We start from the raw sequence: 19,178 nt of genomic DNA on the forward strand, positions 1-19,178 counted from the left end.
GTCCCGGGCTGCGGCGGCGCGGCCGCGGGGATGAGCCGGCCATGGAGCGGCCTTGGCGGGGCGCACGGAGCCGGCCGGCGCTGCGGCGGGAGCGTCGCCTGAGCCGGGGCTCCGCGGAGCTTCGGGGCCTCGGTCGCCCGGGGGGGGTCCCTGCCGCCGCCCCTGGGAAGGACGGGAGCCCTGCGTGGCGGACCCGGCAGCAGTCGCCGTACTGAGGCGCCCCCGAGTGCTCCTCCTGCGGCTCGGTGCGCTCTCGCCACCCGCGTTTTGCCCGGGGCTCGGCGGCCGGCACAGCGGCGAGCTCGGCTGCGGGAGCCGGCTGCAGGACTGGCTCGAGAGGTGCGCGCGCGCGCGTTCGACTGGAGCTCGGAGCAGGAGCAGAACCAAGAGGACCTGAGCAGCCATGCTTCCCGGGGTGGGCGTGTTCGGCACCAGCCTCACGGCCCGTGTCATCATCCCGCTGCTGAAAGACGAGGGCTTCGCGGTGAAGGCGCTGTGGGGCCGCACGCAGGAGGAAGCGGAGGAGCTGGCCAAGGAGATGAGCGTCCCCTTCTACACTAGCCGCATCGATGAGGTGCTGCTGCACCAGGACGTGGACTTGGTGTGCATCAACCTGCCGCCTCCCCTCACCAGACAGATCGCTGTCAAAACCCTGGGTGAGCGACCCCCCGCCCTCTGTCCTTCTCTCGTTCCTTGCCGCTGCCTTTCCCTCTCCGCATGCCCCCAAAATTCATAGCCCGTACCCTGCTCCGGGGGACTGAGATTCGCAGACCCCACTGAGAGCCCCACCCTTCCTCGTCCCTGGCCTTCTCCACCTTTGCGTTTCCCCCCTCCCCCCTGTCACTACCTGGACGCGCTTCCCCACGTGCGTGACGTGGAGGCCAGAGGAGGCGTGTGTTCCTGGGATGGAGCCTCGGGCGATTAGATGCCAAGAGCAGGAGATGGGTTGTTCCGCGAGGAGAGGAAACTTAGTCGCCAGCTGTGTAGTGCCCAAGTGTATGTGTGCCTGCGCGCCTAGGAGAGGAGATCGCGCGCCCGGGAACGCCTGAATGAAGGGCCGCCCACGTGTCTCGGGTTTTCCCGGGGGCGATACAGTACCTGCTGTTGAGCAGCGGTGGTGCGCCGCTAGGGTCGTTTGCTTCTTCCTGCCGTGAGTTAGTAGAGGGTGAGATTGGAGGTGTAACCATCGGCTGGAATTATTTCGTCTGCGCTGGAGAATTATTTCGTCCCGCTGGATGGCGGGAGTGGTTGGATGGGGGAGATTTATTAGGACGTTTTCAAAGAGAGGCGTCGTGGGTTAGTAGAGATCGATTCGGCAGAACCTGAGGGATTTAACTTTTGAGTTCAGCCTTCTGGGAATCGTCTTTTGCCCTGATTTGCAGTGCTTCTTGGGTTTTTAGGGGATGATTCACCGCCCCTCCCCATCCCTTACCCCATCCAGTGCCCAGGCGGTCCAACAATCTATGAGCAGAGTATCAGAGTCTGCTCAAGGAACAGAGAAGTGCATGTTTTGTCCATCGGTAGTTCTCATACATAACTAAAACGATCCCAGGAAGATTGGTCACTCCTTACTACTGCAAAAAAAAAATTCCTAGCCCATCCTTGAAAGGTGAAGTTTCAGTGTTGAGGAAAAAGACAAAGCTGATATACGGTATATTTCTTTACAAAGTCACATTAAAGCAAAGCTAGGAGGGAGAAACTGGGAAGAAACTGGACAGCAACCAAGTAATTTATGTAGTCTTGGAAAGAACGTTTTATTTTTTTAAAAAATAGGCGTAGATTCATAGACTTTCTCTATAGAAAACCATTTTTATCAGGTCACTTGGCTACTGATGCAAATGGGACATCTGGTAGCATTTCCCAAGGCCAAGTTTGTCAGTCGTAAGGTTAATTTTATTGAGCAACTGGCCTTTGTATCTGGTTACTTTGGCCTTTAAATGAATGTCACTGAGTCTGGGCAATATTTATTTTCTGTTTGATGGAACAAATGTGTTGGGCAGATAACTTCCTTGTTTATACTGACTCTGTGCATACCAAAGAGTATAACCATCCTAAATATAATGCTACTAGGGCAATTTGTGTAAAACTGGTCACTGTCCATACTAGAATGCTTAGGACAGGTCATAACAGAAAAACCATGTTATAACATCGCTTCTTCCCTCTATGGAAGGTCAGACCCACAGAGGAAGCCTACAACAGGAGAATGACAATTTTGGAAACAAGGATGATCTTGTTTTCCGACCATCTCTGGGACTTTGGCCATGAGAGTATTTGGGGGCTCTGGTTTCCAGAGACGTGACACAAATTATTCATTTCTGTTCTTATTTTCAAAAATTCCTGTGCTTTTTTTAATTAACAAGTTATTATGAATGAGTTACCTCTTCAAAACCAAGCGTAACAGGCATAATGAACTTAGTTTAATAACTGTGACTAAGGAATAGGGTTTTGTTCATATTTTCATGATAGGCCCTGAATTATTTTATTTATTTTTATTTTTTATTTTGAGAAAGCAGGATTTATTAACAGGACAGAAAAGCTTCCACAGTGGGAGGGGACCCAAAGGGGTTGCCTTTTTTTTCCATTTTTTAAACTTCTTTTGCAGGCCATTCAAGGTAGTCTGTGGTTCTAGAAAATGTAGAGGCACTAGGTTTAAATGTGACTGGACTTTATTCTCATCCTAGTTTCATTTTCTCTGGAAAATCCCTAGAAGAGGCCATTCTTGGTTGTGCCTTCGAGTACACAGTGAGGTGGTCGTCTTGGTTTGCTTTGCGATCATGGTTGGAGGTTCAACACAGGAAGTGAAAAACCCCAAACAGTTATCAGGTTTGTCTGGCTGCTTGGGGTTTATAGATACTAGTGTTTGCCTGGAATTGAAACTAGCCACTCTGACTAGTCCTGGTGAATTGTGCTTTTAGCAAAGGCCTGGGCTTTGGACTGCTTGCCCAGTGATGGCAATAGGTCTTTGGCCCTTAAACCACACTTGTAACTAACTGATCACAGACCTGTCAGGGTGAGGGTCTGGTCTAGGAACCAGAGAGAATCAATTGAAACATACATCTTCCTTTAATTAATTTTTTTGATTAAGAGTCTCGCTCTGTCACCCAGGCTGGACTGCAGTGGCACCATCACCGCTCACCAAAGCCTCAACCTCCTGGGCTCAGATGATCCTGCTGCCTCGGCCCCCCAAGTAGCTGGGACTACAAGCATGTAGTCTTGGCTAAATATTTTTTGTAGAGATGAGGTCTCGCTATGTTGCCCAGGCTGGTTTTGAACTCCTAGGCTTAAGCAATCCTCCTGCCTCAGCCTCCCAAAGTGCTGGGATTAGAGGCATGAGGCACCACTCCCAATTAAATTTTTAAAAATTTCCTTGAAATACCTTCCTGAATAAATGAGGCATTACTCTTTTGCAGAGGCATTTCTGCCATGTAGAATTTCTACATTGTCCAAGGCTGCCTCTCATTACCTAGGTCCCAGGTAGTAGGTGCTGTGTATAAAGGGTTTCATTTCATCACTAAAATACTCATTTAAGATGGATTTTAGCCCATTTTACAAATGAGATTCAGGGACTTGAGTCAGAACAGACAGCTAAAAATTTGAACCCAACATACTACCTCCTCCAGAGTCATTCATTCCTCTTCCACCCCCGAAATCTGCTTCCCTACTGCAATTCCCCTGTCATATGATGGCAGCCCAAGTGAGATTGTAAGGGTTGTCCTTTATTCCTTCCTACCCCACCCCTGGAATCAGTTCCCAAATCTGGTTGAGGCCATCTTCTGAATCTCTCTGTGTCTCTTCCCCCTTCTGCATCATCTGTTGCTTTCCTTATAGAAGTCAGGTCTTCATCTAGTTTCTGAATTAGATTCCAGTCTACTCTTCCCACCCCTACCTCTGTCCACCTTCCACACTATTGCTGGGTATATTGGAGAACTAGAGACTGGGTGTGTCACCGTTTCCCCTTTCAAAGACTCCCATCACTTCTAGGGGAGGCCTCAACTTCTTAGCATGACAGGCAAGAGGAGGCCTGGGCTGAGCCTGCCCAGCCTCACATCCTGTGGACTATTCCGTAGCCCCACGAGCTCCTGCTGACCCACACTGCTGGTGTTTCCTTGAATGGACTCTGTTGGCTCCTACTGACACATTTATCCTACCAACATTTATTCTGCCTCCATTAGGAACCCTTTCCCTTGTGGTCTCCATCCGTGCTCGGCTTGTCCTTCGAGATGCAGCCCCAGTACTTCTGCCTCCTGGTATTCTTCCTCTTTCTCAACCCTCTCCCCCGTATACCCTCTGTGTTCTCAGCCCCATGTGGTGAGAACTGGACCCCATCTTGTCTAGTACCTATTTTAATGCATTTTTAATTTAAATTTTATTTAGTTATTGTAAAGAGCTTATATATTCATGTGGTACAAAATTCAGATGCATAGAAGTGTGCCGTGAAGAGTAAATATCCTTCAGTCCCCATCTCCTAACTGGGGGCAGTCACCACTACCAATTTTTTTTACATCTCCTGTTCAAGATTTTTCAAGGCAGATACTGGCAAGTATGTGTGTGAGAATTTAAAAAATCTTTTTGCACAATTGGCAACACCTCATTCTCACTGTTATGTGCTTTTGTCATGCAATGATATTATCTTGAAAATTTATGTATATTAAAATTGTAATAATATCTTGAACTTTTATTTGTATATTAGGTTTGTGTATATTATCTATATATTTACATATGTGCACATTTGTATATACACATATGTACATACACATACATACACATTTTGTATATCACATAAATGACTTATATCTTATGTAGAAATACACATGTATATACAAAACTCAAAATGTGGAAGTATCAATGTTCCTATTTTTGGCTGCATAGTATTTCATTAAATGAATACATCAGAATTGACTTAACTTGTTTGCTATTATTCAACATTTAGGTTGTTTCCAGTCTTTTGCTTATTCAAACATGTAATAAATAATCTTGAGCATATCATCTTGCGACGTGGCCAGTTTGTAGGATAAATGCATAAACTGCTGGTCAGACAGTATGTGCTCATTTTATTTAATGAAGATATTGCCAAATTAACTGGCATCTGAAATGACAGAGCATTTTGTCCACTTCCTTGTGTGCCTCCCTTGGCAAGTCCCTTGACTGCCAGAATGCAAGTAAGGCAAAGATGTCTTGTTCCCCTTCACGTCCAGAGTCGTGTAGGGCTCAGCTAGCATAGCTCCCAGCCAGCCTTTAACATGTCAAAACATGTCTCTAGTTTGTCCTCCCACAGCAGTCCATGCCACCTAGATGAATGCAGTAAGCTGCCCAACTCTTTGTCTTAGTTCACTCATTTGTTTATTCATTTATTTTGAGTTGGGGTCTTAGGCTGGAATGCAGTAGGACAATCATTCTCACCTCCTTGGTGAGCAGCCTTGAACTCCTGAGCTGAAGGGATCTACCATCATCAGTCTCCCTGGTGACTGGGATGATAGGTGTGTACTATTATGCCTGGCTAATTTTTTGATATTTTTTTTTTTTTTTGGTAGAGACAATGTCTTGCTATGTAGTCTAGGTTAATCTTGAACTGCTGGGCTCAGGCGATCCTCCCACTTCAGCTTGCCAAAGTGCTGGGATTACAGGTGTGAGCCATCATGCCTGGCCCACTCTTGTTTCTTGTTCAGTCTTTCTATACAGTGGGGAAAGTGTGTATGTATGTGTGTACATCATGCCTCTCAGGGATTCCTCTGACTTACTTGGCCTGAAATGGCTCCGCCTTCCCCATCTCTCCCACTTCTTGGATGGCTACACACTTGCCTGGACTTACCCTACTCATGCTACTTGGACCTCGTTTCTGTTCCTCAAATATGCTAACCTCTTTCCTGAATCTGGGCCTTTGCACTGACTCACCTCTTTGTCTGGAAGGGTCTTCCTTCATTTCTTTGAATGGCTAGCCCATGGTCACTATCAAGTTTCAGCCCAATGGTATTCTGAGAGAGAGGCCTTTCTGGACCCTCCTCTCCCAATCAAGAGATTCTCCCCTCCACCCCCCACCCCAATCTGCCCCCATCACCCTCTTTCTCTTCCTGGTGTGGCAATGTTGGCCAACGAAGTCTTTTTCACAGTTTGTGATGATCTCTTTCATTTGCTTGGCTGTTTTCTTATTTGCTAGTTAGAATGTGCGTTCTTTCAGGGTAGGACCCTTGTCTGCTTTGTTCACCAGGATAGCCTTATCTCCCCTAGATAGCATCAGGCACCTAGTCACCTAGTAGGTGCATTTTACATATTTGTTGAATGATGAATGAAAGCATTTTCAATGAGTGGATGTATGCTTGGGGAAAGCAAGGTTCTAAACAAGGTGTGTCAATTACACGAACACATAACACGTTTTGTTCTGTGTGCAGTAGCCTGGTGCATTTCAAACTTTAACATCAAAAAACAGATTCCAAGGAGGGACCTGAGATTCAGAATTCTATCCAGCTCTCAGGCACTGTAGATGGTGGAACAGCCAGACACTAGAGATGAGATGGCTGACTGTCTTTGGGAACAGAAGATGTCCCCTGCTGTGAGTAATTAACCTGGCAGAGGAACTGTGCTAAAATACCTGTTGCCTTGTGTGGAATGTGACGACTGCTGTTTTCACTATCCCTGTCCTGGTATTTGGAGACAGCAGTGCAAACTCTCTTGGTGAGGCCTCTTCATGGGAGGGGAAGTCTCCTTTGGGGTGGTGAGTAAGGCCATAGGGTTTCATTGAGCTTTGATCTTGTTGCATATCGATCTTGTTCCAACTTGTTTGGCATCATCAGTTGAGGACCTGGAGCAGTATGCCTTTTTCTGTCCTACTTCACAGTGTCAGCAGTTGCTTCATGTTGAGGAGGGCTGCTGGAACAGAGGTGAGGGAGTAAGAAGGAAGTGGGGTTGAGACAGGGCTCTGCTGGACAGTGTTGCCACACCAGCAGAGATACAGCTGCAGATAATGCCAACGGTGAACTTGAACTTGATAGCAACTATTCTGAAATCCTAGCAAATCCTGCATTTCCAGTTCTTCCTTGAGATCTCTTCTGGATCTGTTCCTGATTCCACACTGTGTGGAAAAGGTGATTGTATGATTCTCTCTGGGTTTCTGCCCTTGAGCACTAAGTGAAATGATTTTTGGTCTATCAATTTGTTGTAGAGTTGAGGAAACCCTTGGGCATTATGTAAATAAAAGAAATTATTCTTTTACCGTTAGGAAAAGTCAAGCATCACCAATCTCATTTCATCTAACTGGAATTAGGTACAGTTGAGTGATTATTCTGTTGATGATGTCTGGCCTTGAAAATGCACAATTCTATAGAAGTTTAAATTGGATCCCCGAGTGGAGGCTAAATGAAGAAACTGGACATTTTGATGCCTGAAACTGGGGAAGAACAACAAAAAATGGAAGTCTATAGCATGTTTTAAAGGTTTCATCAAGAAAAAAATACACAGGCAGTTAGTTATAGATGTTGACTCAGGGCAGTCATGGCCCAGCAAAGAACATCATTATATAAGATGTTGTGCTTTGTAAAACTCAACATTCAAAGGAAAGGTTGACAGGTACTCCCTTTTGACTTTGGGAGAGGTGTGTGTGTGTGTGTGTGTGTGTGTGTGTGTGTGTCTGTGTTTGAGTTGGGGTCTTACTTTGTGACCCAGGCTAGAGTGCACTGGCACTATTATGGTTTACTGCATCCTCGACCTCCTGGGCTTAAGCGATCCTTCTGCCTCAGCCTCCTGAGTAGCTGGCACTCCAGGTGCATGTCACCACACCTGGCAAGTTTTTTGACTTTTTTTTGGTAGAGATGCAGTCTCACTATATTCCCTAGGTTGGTCTGGAACTCCTGGGCTCAAGCAATCCTCCTGCCTCAGTCTCCCAAAGTGCTGGGATTACAGGCATGAGCCACTGCACACTCGGCCTGAGCCATAGTTTTTACTTCTCCCAAATGTGATCCGTTGTTTAACCTATTGCAAATGGTGCTTTTGAAGATTTTTTTTTTTTTTTTAGGTGAGAAAGTAGGATTTATTGAGAAAACAGAAAAGCTCCCATGGTGGGAGGGGACCTCAAGGGGTGACCCACTTTTGAAGATTTAAAAAAAATATTTCCTGAAGAGATGATTCCCTCCTGCTAGATGCAGAGAATATATTTTAAATGTTTCTTACTTTGCAAAGGGACTGTACCTAAACCAAGCTTCAGATATTGTATCTGTTGTGAATCCAGTGCTTGCTTCACAGACTCGTGATTACTAGAGGGTACTGATGGTACTACCAAGAACTCACCGTGCTCCTTTAAAGACACATTATCCCTTGTGGTGAGGGTGTAGGGATATAGCAGGGTCTCCGCAGGTACCTGGGAACTATGAACTCTTAGCATTTTATTCTGCTCCTTTGCGTGTGTCTCTGTTATCATCCATCCCTCTTTATACCAGCCTCCTTTGCTTCATGGGCCCATGTGATACACAAAAAAATTGTCACATGTAGCTCCCAAATACAAGTATGACAGGTTCAGCCACCTGAAGGGTGCAGCTCTTCCCCCACCCCTAGTTGTCCCTGCTTGTGTTAGATGCTTTCTCTTGACTCACTCCTTTTCTGTGGCTACCCATAATGTGGGAGCACTTTACAAAATGCTACCGGGACCATTCTTCTGGAGGGCAGCAGGAGTGAAGGGATTATTAAGGATGGGGATTGTTAAATGCTGCAATCCCAGCACTTTGGGAGGCTGAGGCAAGAGGATTTCTTGAGCCCAGGAGTTCCAGACCAGCCTAGGGAACATAGTGAGACTTCGTCTCTACAAAAAATCAAAAAATTAGCCAGGCATGGTGGCATGCACCTGTAGTTACAGCTACTCAAGAGGCTTAGACAGGATTGCTTAAGCACAGGAGATCAAGTCAGCACCACACAATGCTATCAGCCACTGTTCTGGAGGACAGCCACACTCCAAGAAAAGTGCTGATTCTAAGAACTGTCTTAGTTGAAATTACTACAGATATAGACATTTCTTTGATTGTGTAAGTTTTTTTTAATCTACTATATAAAATACATATTAGGGTATTTTACTATTTTTATAATGACCATAGCAAAACAGTAGAAAGAAATAATATATGTGATGATCCAGTGATACCAAACTTATTATTGAATTTAGGATGTATATATTTTAAAAGTATGTGATGGGAAAATAGATAAACATGACCAACTTCATGGAGTGTTATGATCATCTGTAGGTTGGTAAACCTTTCTGAGAACCTCCTGTGTAGGGTATACAGCAGGCCCAGAAAATTGGAATGAGGCATAGGCTTAGCATCTTGAAAGAGTCAGGAAAAAGACTGAGTCCCCAAGGAAGAAGTATTTCTGCCTCCAGACTGGTTTTGTACTGCGAACTGCAACCTCAACTCTTCCCTGGGTCTCCTGCCTGCTGGCTTGCATAATTTGGACTTGCCAGCCCCCACAATCATGTGAGCCAATGCCTTAAAATAAATCTATCTCTCTCCACATGCACACACCCTATTGGTTCTGTTTCTCTGGAGAACTCTAATACAGATTTTGCCTGAATCAAGGCCACCTGGCTAGACAAGCTTCGTGGTGAGACACGTGGAAGACATGCTGGTAGAGAAACTGCTCTGGTTAGTTTAGCTCATGGGTGTGGGCCCCTGAGCACTTGTCCTCAAAGCAGGAAAACCTTGAAGGCAAATGTTCTTTTTGGTTAAACTCAAGCTAAGGGGAGCATTGAGATAAAGTCTGTCACATAATACTTAGAGCCACATTGACACTTCACCCTGATCTGTTCTATATATGTCTACATGTCCTTGACCTCTGGGGTTCAGGAAAATCTGGGATGCCTTGAGGTTTAGACTTTCCTTGAGAATTATCAGTGCCCTTCTGTAGAGCATTTTTAAAAATGCAGAAGAAATAGCTTTATAAAAAAAAGATATGATAAAAAAAAATTCCCAGTTTCTAATTTTTTTTTTTTTTTTTGAGTTGGAGTCTTACTCTGTCGCCCAGCCTGGAGTGCAGTGGCCGCTCCCGGCCACTGCAGCCTCGACCTGCTGGGCTCCAGCAATCCCTCCGCCTCAGCCTTCTGAGTAACTGGAATTACAGGCGTGCACTACCATGCCCGGCTAATTTTTTGATTTTATTGTAGAGATGAGGTCTTGCTGCCCAGGCGGGTCTCAAACCCGCGGGCTCAGGCAATCCACTCACCTCAGCCTCCCAAAGGCGCGGGATTACGGGTTGAGCCACCAAGCCCGGCTCCAGTTTCTAATTTTAATAGCCCCTAAGATATTCAAATACTCTTTTAGTTATCAAAATATCCTTAAACATAAACTATAAATTTTTAAAGTCCCAAATGAAGTTGGTTTGCAGCTTTAGTATTGTTTTATTTTAAAATGGCTTTATTTAACTATTTTTATACACCATAAAATTCTCCATTCTTTATGATCCATAAAAGTCACCCATTGTAAGTGATTCGGTGATTTTTAACAACTTTTAGAGTTGGGCAACTAACACCACAAACAGTTTTGGAACAGGAGTCCCCAACCCCCAGGCTCGAGACTTGTACTGGTCCATGGCCTGTTAAGAACCAAGCTGCGCAATAGGAGGCGAGCAGTGGCAAGCAGAGCTCCATCTCCTGTCAGATCAGCCACGGCATTCGATTCTCATAGCTTGAACCCTATTATGAACTGCGCATGTGAGGGATCTAGGTTTCATGCTCCTGATGAGAAGCTAATGCCTGGTGATCTCTTTCCTCCTACCTTGTCTGTGGAAAAATTGTCTTTCACCAAACCAGTCTCTGATACTGAAAAGATTGGGTCCACTATTTTAGAACATTCCTGACACACTAACAAATTTTCTCATGCCCACTTGCAGCCAGTCCCCACTCCTACCCCTGCTCCCAGGAAACCACTGGTCTTCTTTCTGTTTCTGCAGTTTGTCTTCCCTAAAACTTTCATGTAAGTGGAATCATGAAGAATGTGGTCTTTTGTGTCTGGATTCTTTCACTAAGCATAATATTTTTGACATTCATCTATGTTGTTGCATGTATGAAAAGTTCATTTAATTTTATTTTTGAGTAACATTAAATTGTAGGGATATACTACACTTTGTTTATCTATTCACCAGCTATTGGATGTTTGTATTGTTTCCAGTGTTTAGTTATTACAAATAATACTGCTATGAACATTTGCATATAAGTCTTTGGAAGATTCATGTTTTCATTTTTCTTGGATAGATACCTAGGACTGGAATTGCTAAGTAGAGCGGTATGCATATATTTAACTTTTTAAGAAACTGCCAGACTGTTTTCCAAAGCAGCTGTACCATTTTACATTCCCACTAGCACTGGAAGAGGGTTCTAATTTTTCTTCATCATCACTAATACCTGGTATTGTCAATCTTTTTAAAAAAATCATAACCATTGTTGTTTGTAGAGGTATCTTATTGTGGCTTTGATTTGCATTTCCCTAATGACTGTGATATTGAGCATCTTTCCATGTGTTTATTAGCCAGTCATATATCTTCTTTGATGAAATGACTATTTAATCCTTGTCCATTTTTAAATTGTGCTGTTTGCTTTTTTTATTTTCAAGTTGTAAACAATGATTTTGTGATTTTCTTATTTTGTGGATGGTAGTAGACTTCAGTTGGGGAAGAGGTAGAGTTTTTTCTAGTCTTCGTGTGTCTCCTTTTATTTTTTATTTTGGAACGAGTACAGCTGAACTAATTCTCCAACCCGAGTAGAATTAGCTTTGCCAAATATTCACTGAAATGGTTCATTAAGTAGAAGAGCAAGACTACCATGTGAGGGAAGGCTGATGCCTGGAGCTCTGGCTAGTTGCCCTGGGCGGTGATGATATGCTGGACACACTGCCAGGGGCACTTCCAATTGGAAGATTGTCTGTGTTGCCCTAGGGTCTTCCAACCACCTATTCTGCTTAGTGTTTGGACAGTGTTTCTTTTTGTTCCATTTATTTTTATTTAGTAAATGCCTTTTGGATGCCTGTGGCACTGTGTCAGCTGTGGGGAGAAATATTCCATAGAGTAAGATGTGGTCTTTGTCCTAGAGAAAAGAGAGAACAGGCAAACACAGCAATGCAATGAGATATATGATTAAGTACAGAGTGAATGGTTACACTGCCATGCCAGGAAGGGCTTGCTTAAGGCAACTGAGTAATCCCTCACCCCATCACTATTGGATTAACAGGCAGCCACCTGGGTAGCTTCCCAGTGCCAGTCTACAAAGGGTACTAAAAAGGAAAAAATGAGGAAAGTGTTTTTAACAAAATCCCCCTCATAAAAAGTGTTGTGTGTGTGAATGGAACATTTACAGTGTGGAAGGACCTAGAAAGGGCTTCCTCTAATAGCTAGTGAATTATTGCTTCTGTTTCATTGCAGAGCATTTGTTTTGCTGAGTGGGGAACTTGAGCTTGAGGTCAGAGATAAAATGAATGGGGCTGGTGGAGAAAAGCCACACTTGTCCCCAGTGCCCTTCCCCTCAGGCAGATGTAGGTCCCTGAGAAGGTAGCCTTACAGATAATGGATGCTGCCTGAAAGCTGAGAAAAGAGGAAGTCCTGCGAGCTGGAAGGGTCTACAGCTAGACCCAGAAGAGGGTAGAGAATGTAAATGATTGAAAAGGAAGATGTGAGAAGTTGTATGATGTAAAGTCCTTCTCAAGGAAACAGCAGTTCTGCAGTAGCACTCTGAGATGACCGTGTTGCTTGTGTTCAGGACAAAATTATAGTAGTTTAACGTCCAAAATTCTACAGATATTTTGCTTCATCGGCAGTTAAGTGCCACTTGCATCTTTCTCTCCCCTCAGATCCCAAATGGCGACAGCAACAAATGACAGAGCTCTGGGGTCTGTCAAAGGAAACAGCTTGCAGGAGGGTTGAAAAGAAGCCCATTGAGAGGAACCCATTGACTGCCTTAAAGGGTGTGGGAAGAGCTGCAAAAATCAATGCAGCAAGAAACACAGTGAAGAAGAGCTGTGTGTGTGATGGAGTTGAGGGTATGCTGTGGTAAAGTTGGAGTCAGCTAAGGAGAGGACACTGGGAAGGGTGTTTGGCCCCTGGTTTTGTGCGGCTATGGGATAGTGGTGGTAACTCATGTCCTCTTGTTATACAGCTGAGCCCTTGTGGTACTAGGGACGTGGCTGGCTGCAACCGTGATTTACTGGATGATCAAGAATGCAGTGATCTCCTTGGAGAAGGACATTGGCAAATGACATGTGGACATGCCTCTCAACATTAGGAGACAACAGCTCGTGGAGGTGATGATTGTGAGGCAATCGCAGAGTAGTCTGTTGTCTTGGGAGATGGCTTTAGGAAGAGGCCACAGCGGTGAAATGATTAGTTAATTCTTGACTTGGGATCCAGAGGTCAGTCAACAAGACCTTGAGAGGTCACTGCTCTGACCAGGCTTAAAGATCCCCAGATATGATAACACTGTATCTTTCATTGTAGTATTTCCAAGGGAAAATTTCCTTGTCGAATTTGGTGTCATTCTGGTGCAAGTAAAGTGATGTGCCTGAAGGCTTATTTTTCATCAGTAGAAAAGGCAACCAGTTATAAGTGCTCATCAGACTTCAGAAAGCCAGAGGGACAGCAGAGATGGGGGTGTGGGTGCCACACTACCTGAGGTTGAATCCTGGCCTGGACAGTGTTTTATGCCTGTAGGTCCTTCACTTAACTCCTCTGAACCTCATCTGTAAAACAAGGATAATAAAAGGAACTAGCTCAGAAGGTTATTGATCTAAACAGGACTTTGAGAATCCTGCTTAATCAGAACTTGTTATAGTAAGCAACTGTTCATTCATTTTTTTTCCTTAAATAAATATTTATTGAGTGTTAACTGTATAGCAAACACTCTCTAAATCTATGCTATGCAATACTGTAGTCATTAGTCACATGGAACTTTTAAAATTTACATAGATTAAAACTAAATAAAGTGGAAAATTTAGTTTCTCGTTGTCTTAGCCACATTTCAAATGATTGAAAGCCACATATAGCTGACTGGTGGCTACGATATTAGACCGTGCAGCATAGAACATTTTTCATCATTGCAGAAAAAGTTCTGTTGGATAGCACTAATGTATACAGCAGTGAGTAAAGTAGTCATGTAATCCATGATCTAAACATGGATTTTAGAGCAACCCCTAACTCCTGAGTGTGTTTCATTTTCTCCTAGGAATGTGATGAGAGAGAGTTGGGCTATTGGTGTCTCAAAACTAATTAGTAGAGATTTAACAAGGTCTGCACTGCCTTCTAGATTTATTAGAAAGGATTCTATTATTAATGAGAAAGAGAGGTGCTGTGGAAAGTTTCCTAAGTTCTTCACAGACATAAGAAATGAACAAACAGATAAATTATGATGTGCCTCCCTCCTCCACCCGCCTTCACTCAGGTTTATTACGGGGCTAGGTGGCAGATGGCACAGGCCAGGGTGTGGTGACACCAGAGCAGGAATTTTGCCTGCGCTCACAGGCGACACTTTCCTTAACTCTTTCGGCCATCCTGCGAAGGAGGTCAGACCGGTGGACTTAGTAGATGGTCCAGCAGGGTGCTGAGGGGAAGGGCCTAGATACCAGACCTCTTCATTCTGCAAGAACCTGTGAGAATATGCAGCACCCAGCACCTGAGGTCCTGGGTTGAGGGGAGGAATTCTGACTTCAGAGTAAGGTTGCTTTTGGCCCTACTGCCAATATATTGTGTTGTTCCAGGGGAAGCCACTTTATTTCTGACTTTATTCCTCCTCTCTCCCCTCCCCCATCCTTCTCTTCAACTAAATAAATACTGAAGTGTGAAGCCTCAACTAATAGGTTCTTCCTCTTCTGCTAATTATGATTGCTTTTTGTGTGAGCATTCCTTAGGGAACTGGAACTGCAAAATTCCAGCTTGTGGCAGCCTGGAGGGAGAGGTGGGTGTGCACTTGTGAGGGTGTGAGCACACCCCTTCTGTAGTGTGCTTCCTTCCTGCAGACTGTCTCTTGACTGCAGTCAAGGGCAAAGTCATGATTTTAGAGTCCTTGTTATTTAAATGTGTCCCTGACAGCTCTTCTCTTCTCCTGCGTGAATATGAATAATCAAAAGTGGGTGGTGGAACATGAGACACATTCCCCTGCTCTGTCTCTTCCCTCTTTACAACAAAGCTGGGATGTCAGAGGAAGAAAAAACAGCAAGCAGAAAAATATCAGGGAAAAAAAAATGCCCCGTGGTTCTGTTTGACTGAGCTTCTGCTCCCTCCAGCACCCCCACATGGGACATTTGTTTACCTCCCACGATGTTGCTCTCAGAGAGTCCTGGGGGACAAGTTTGGAGCCCTTGGGGATGCAGCCTGCCTGACTTAATATGCACAGCCGTTCACATCTAGGGCACAGAGGCAACCTGGCTTTCCCCGGGAGGCCCATGGGTACCACAATGCTGCGTTTGTCTGTGGAGCTGAGATCCAGCTGCTCGTTCTTGCCTGAATGCGGCGGGCCTTCATCCACAGCCTGCCTGTGGGAGGGGTGAGGGGTTGGGGGGGAGGGGTTGTTTCCGGAAGGGACGTGTATCAGTAGTTGTTTGCTCCTTTCCAGCCCCCAGACCCAGTCAAGATAATACTGGTAGATGTGCTTGTCACGTGAATGTGTTGGGGAAGCCGGTAGAACTACATTGGCTACATCTTCTGACAGGATTTTCTGGCTTGGCTAGTTATCAGTTTTCAAACTAATTCAGCATTTGTGTTCCCCACCCATTTGTTGAGTGCTTACAATGTGTAAGGCAGTATTTTCCATCATGGGGAGTTAGAAGAGGTCAAAGACATGTAAGATATGGCATCTATTCTGAGAGAGCTCATAATCTATCCTGAACCACCCCATTGCTTTTGAAAAGAGAAGAGAAACTAGGCCAGGTGCAGTGGCTCATACCTGTAATCCCAGCACATTGGGAGGCCAAGGCAGGAGGATTGCTTGAGTCTAGGAGTTCAAGACCAGCATAGGCAACATAGTGAGACCTCATTTCTATAAAAAACCAAAAATAAAATTAGCTAGGTTTGGTGGCACATGCCTGTAGTCTCAGCCACTCAAGAGGCTGAGGGAGAAGGATCTCCTGAGCCTAGAAGGTGAGCCATGATTGTGCCACTGCACTACAGCCTGAGAAAGAAAGAAAAAGAAAAGGGAAGAGAAACTAACATTCTGTGGTGCTTCCTGTATCCCAGATCTGGAGTCAGGCATGGTGCAAGTGTTATTATTCATTTATATCTTGGCCAGCCTCCAAGGTGGACATATAGTACTTCTGTCTTACGAGGGAGAAATATAACCTTGGGAAAGTTAAATATCACGTCACTGATTCTGTGTTACATGCTCTTTTCACATTTGAACATTTGAAACATGGAAGTGTCTAACGGGACTTTTCTTTCTTGGTAGTAAAATAATTGTAAGTCTTTGAAATGGTATCTTAGGTTCTGTGAAATATGGCATTTTGTCAGGTTCACTGAGTTCAGAAGTAGAATCAGAATTTGACTTAGGTTTCTCTGAGTCTAAAGGTTGTGTGTTTTCCAGGACAGCATGCTGCCAAATCAGTGCTCAGATGAACAAAAGTTACATGGTTTTTATCTACAAAATATAAAAGGGGATGATGATGACTGAACTAAAACTCACGCCATCTAATTCTGTAACTGAGGAGACAATAGCCTAGCAGACATATCCAACAGGATGTTGAAAAATGGAGAAAATGTTACTTAGTAATCTTTACTTCTTTGCTGATTATAACTCATTTTTAAAGAGGCCACAATAAACGGCAAACTGCTGTATGGGTGAGATGCTGTTCTGGTGTGCTCCGGGCTGAGTATGGCATTGTTACCAGCGGGATTCATTAGGGATATGACCAGTGGCCTCTTGACTGTCCTGGTGGGCATGTATTCTGGGAAGTCCCTAAGTGTGGGCTTGTGTGTGTTTCTAATTGTCACAATTCCCTGTGGCCAACACTTGCAGAGAAGAGAGGTCTGCTGAATTCCACGACTGACCTGGATTCAGAAAGTAGTGGCAAAGGCTTCACAGGAGACACAGCTGGTGCCACTGCCGTGTTTTGTACCCCATAGGCTTGATCTGCTTAGCTCCCACGTGCCTAAACAAATTTGTTCCCACAATGGGCTTTGAATGAAATCATTTTCCTGAGCAACTGTGTGAGAAGCAGGCAAGTGGGAGAGAGGTTGGCCGGGGAATTTGGTATCTCAGACGGGGGACTGGGTGGAATAGTGGGAAGAGAACTTACCTGGCAATCAGAACCCACTCTACAGGCCTTGGAGCACCCTGTCTCCTAACACCTAACCAAATCTCAGACGAGTTGAGTGTCTTCTCGGTGGTCTCAGAGCTGATCATTGACAGCTGAGTCAGGGCCAAACCCAGGTCTCCCAGGTGTGCCTATAATCTTATCAGATCGTTTAGTCATTTTCCAACAATGAGAAAATTCAGGAGATTGACTTCTAGGAAGTCATTCTAAGGAAATAATCTAAAATAATAATGATGAAAACACCTATATGCACAGTAGTGCTCAGTGAAACTTTATTTGTGATGACTGAAACACTAGAAGCAGACATAAATGTTCCACAGTAGGGGAACAATTAGGTAAATATGGTAAATTCAATTGATGAAATACTAAATAGCCATTGGAATTATGCATAGGAAGACTATAGCAATATGAGAAATTTTCTTATGATATAATTTTAGGGAAAGAAAAAGGACACAGGAGAATTCGTATATTATGATAGCCTTGTTTAAAACACACAAACATACACCCCCCCCCCACGCTCATACTTGTCCAGAAAATTAAAGTCTGATAGGTACTAGGCCCCAATCCTAATGATGGTGATTATGAAGTTGTGGGATTAGAAATTTTTTTCTTCTCTAAATTTTCAAATTTTAAAAATATGATTATAATGGAAAAAATTAATGTATTTTTCAGAAAAAAGAGAAGACAACATGGAAAAAATTGTCTGGTTGGGGGTGACTCTCCGGTGCTTACATTTTGTGATCCTTCGGATCTGGGCTGGCTATTCCCAGGCAGGCTATTCCCAGGCACGCCCATGTGTATTTGATGGTGTGAAAATAAGTCCCACCTTGCGGTCAAGGGGAAAAGACAGTCTTCTAGGAAGTGGAAGTGGTAGAACAAAGGTCTAGGGACTCTGCTGGTTTTTAGGTAAACCATTAGACATCACTCTGAATTTGGGGAGAAGCCCTGGGCTCTTGGCTGTAGGATAATTTATTTGTATTTCTCACCTTGCATAGCCAAAATCCAAACACTGCTGCAAGCAGCTAGAATGGTTTCATCATTTCCCTCAGCCTCCTGAATTTTCCCTACAATGGGAAGTGAAACTCTTGCTGGCTCCAGCCTTCCAAAGAAATATAGGAATGGCCGATTACAGCATTTCCAGGTTTTATTTCCCCTTTTCTTTGCAGAAAGGTTTCTTTTTAGTCAATCCTGTGTTGGCATAAATGAACCCTGCTTTAGAACCCTGGTTCTGAGGAAATTCATCGTCGTCTGCTTGACCCTCTTTAGGGGCTGTGTGTGGCAATGTGCAACCCAAAGGGTGTTGGCCTGGGAGTCTGCACAGGCAGTTCTTGCCCTGACACACACTAATTAGCTGTGTGACCTTGGGCAAGTGACCTCACCTCGCTAGACTTTCTTTCATTGTAAAATGCAGGCGCCAGAGCTGGTTTTCAAGAGTTCCTTCTTTTTCTCACCTTGTGTGTCTTTTCTAGTAACTCCCTTTAAAAGCTTAGTACTACTGGGCCTAATTATTTGGTTTGGTAAATATTTTTAACTGCTGTTTTATTACCATTGCTGTCATATAGCTGACTTGTTTGGTTTCTGCTTCTGCTGCTGCTTCTTTTTTTTAAAAACAAGTTAAACAAATATACACAGCTCTCATTGATACCAGGAAGCAGTCTTCTCTTTATCTACAAGGGAGGCGATGCATTCCAGGTGCAAGGTAACACGGCTGCTGTGAGTCGGTGGGAAGGCTGCCTGCCAGTAGTGTGAGTGTGTGAGCGCGCTCATGCGTGCACGTGTGTCCATAGATGTGCCTGTGTGTCTGTGTGTGTGCATGTATATAAATGTGTCCATGTATGTGTGTGTGTGTATACCTGCTTTGTGCACACATGCATTGTACCCTTGATGGTTTTTTTTTTTCCTTTAGTGGAACTGCTGAGAACA

The 19,178-nt window shown here is 44.4% G+C and overlaps 1 protein-coding gene across 1 annotated transcript in view; it reads left to right on the plus strand.

Moving 5' to 3' along the window:
- The first annotated feature begins 24 nt into the window (after nt 1-24).
- GFOD1 (glucose-fructose oxidoreductase domain containing 1) overlaps nt 25-19,178 on the plus strand; it is a 117,367-nt gene continuing 98,213 nt past the window's right edge. Inside the window, exon 1 of the mRNA XM_021711739.1 lies at nt 25-656. Coding sequence (XP_021567414.1) covers nt 404-656 — 253 coding nt within the window. The 5' untranslated portion in view covers nt 25-403. The remainder of the gene's footprint in view (nt 657-19,178) is intronic.

Source organism: Carlito syrichta, unplaced genomic scaffold (assembly GCF_000164805.1).
Source record: "Carlito syrichta isolate Samal-C Ts95f unplaced genomic scaffold, Tarsius_syrichta-2.0.1 Scaffold302538, whole genome shotgun sequence".
Taxonomy (NCBI): domain Eukaryota; kingdom Metazoa; phylum Chordata; class Mammalia; order Primates; family Tarsiidae; genus Carlito; species Carlito syrichta.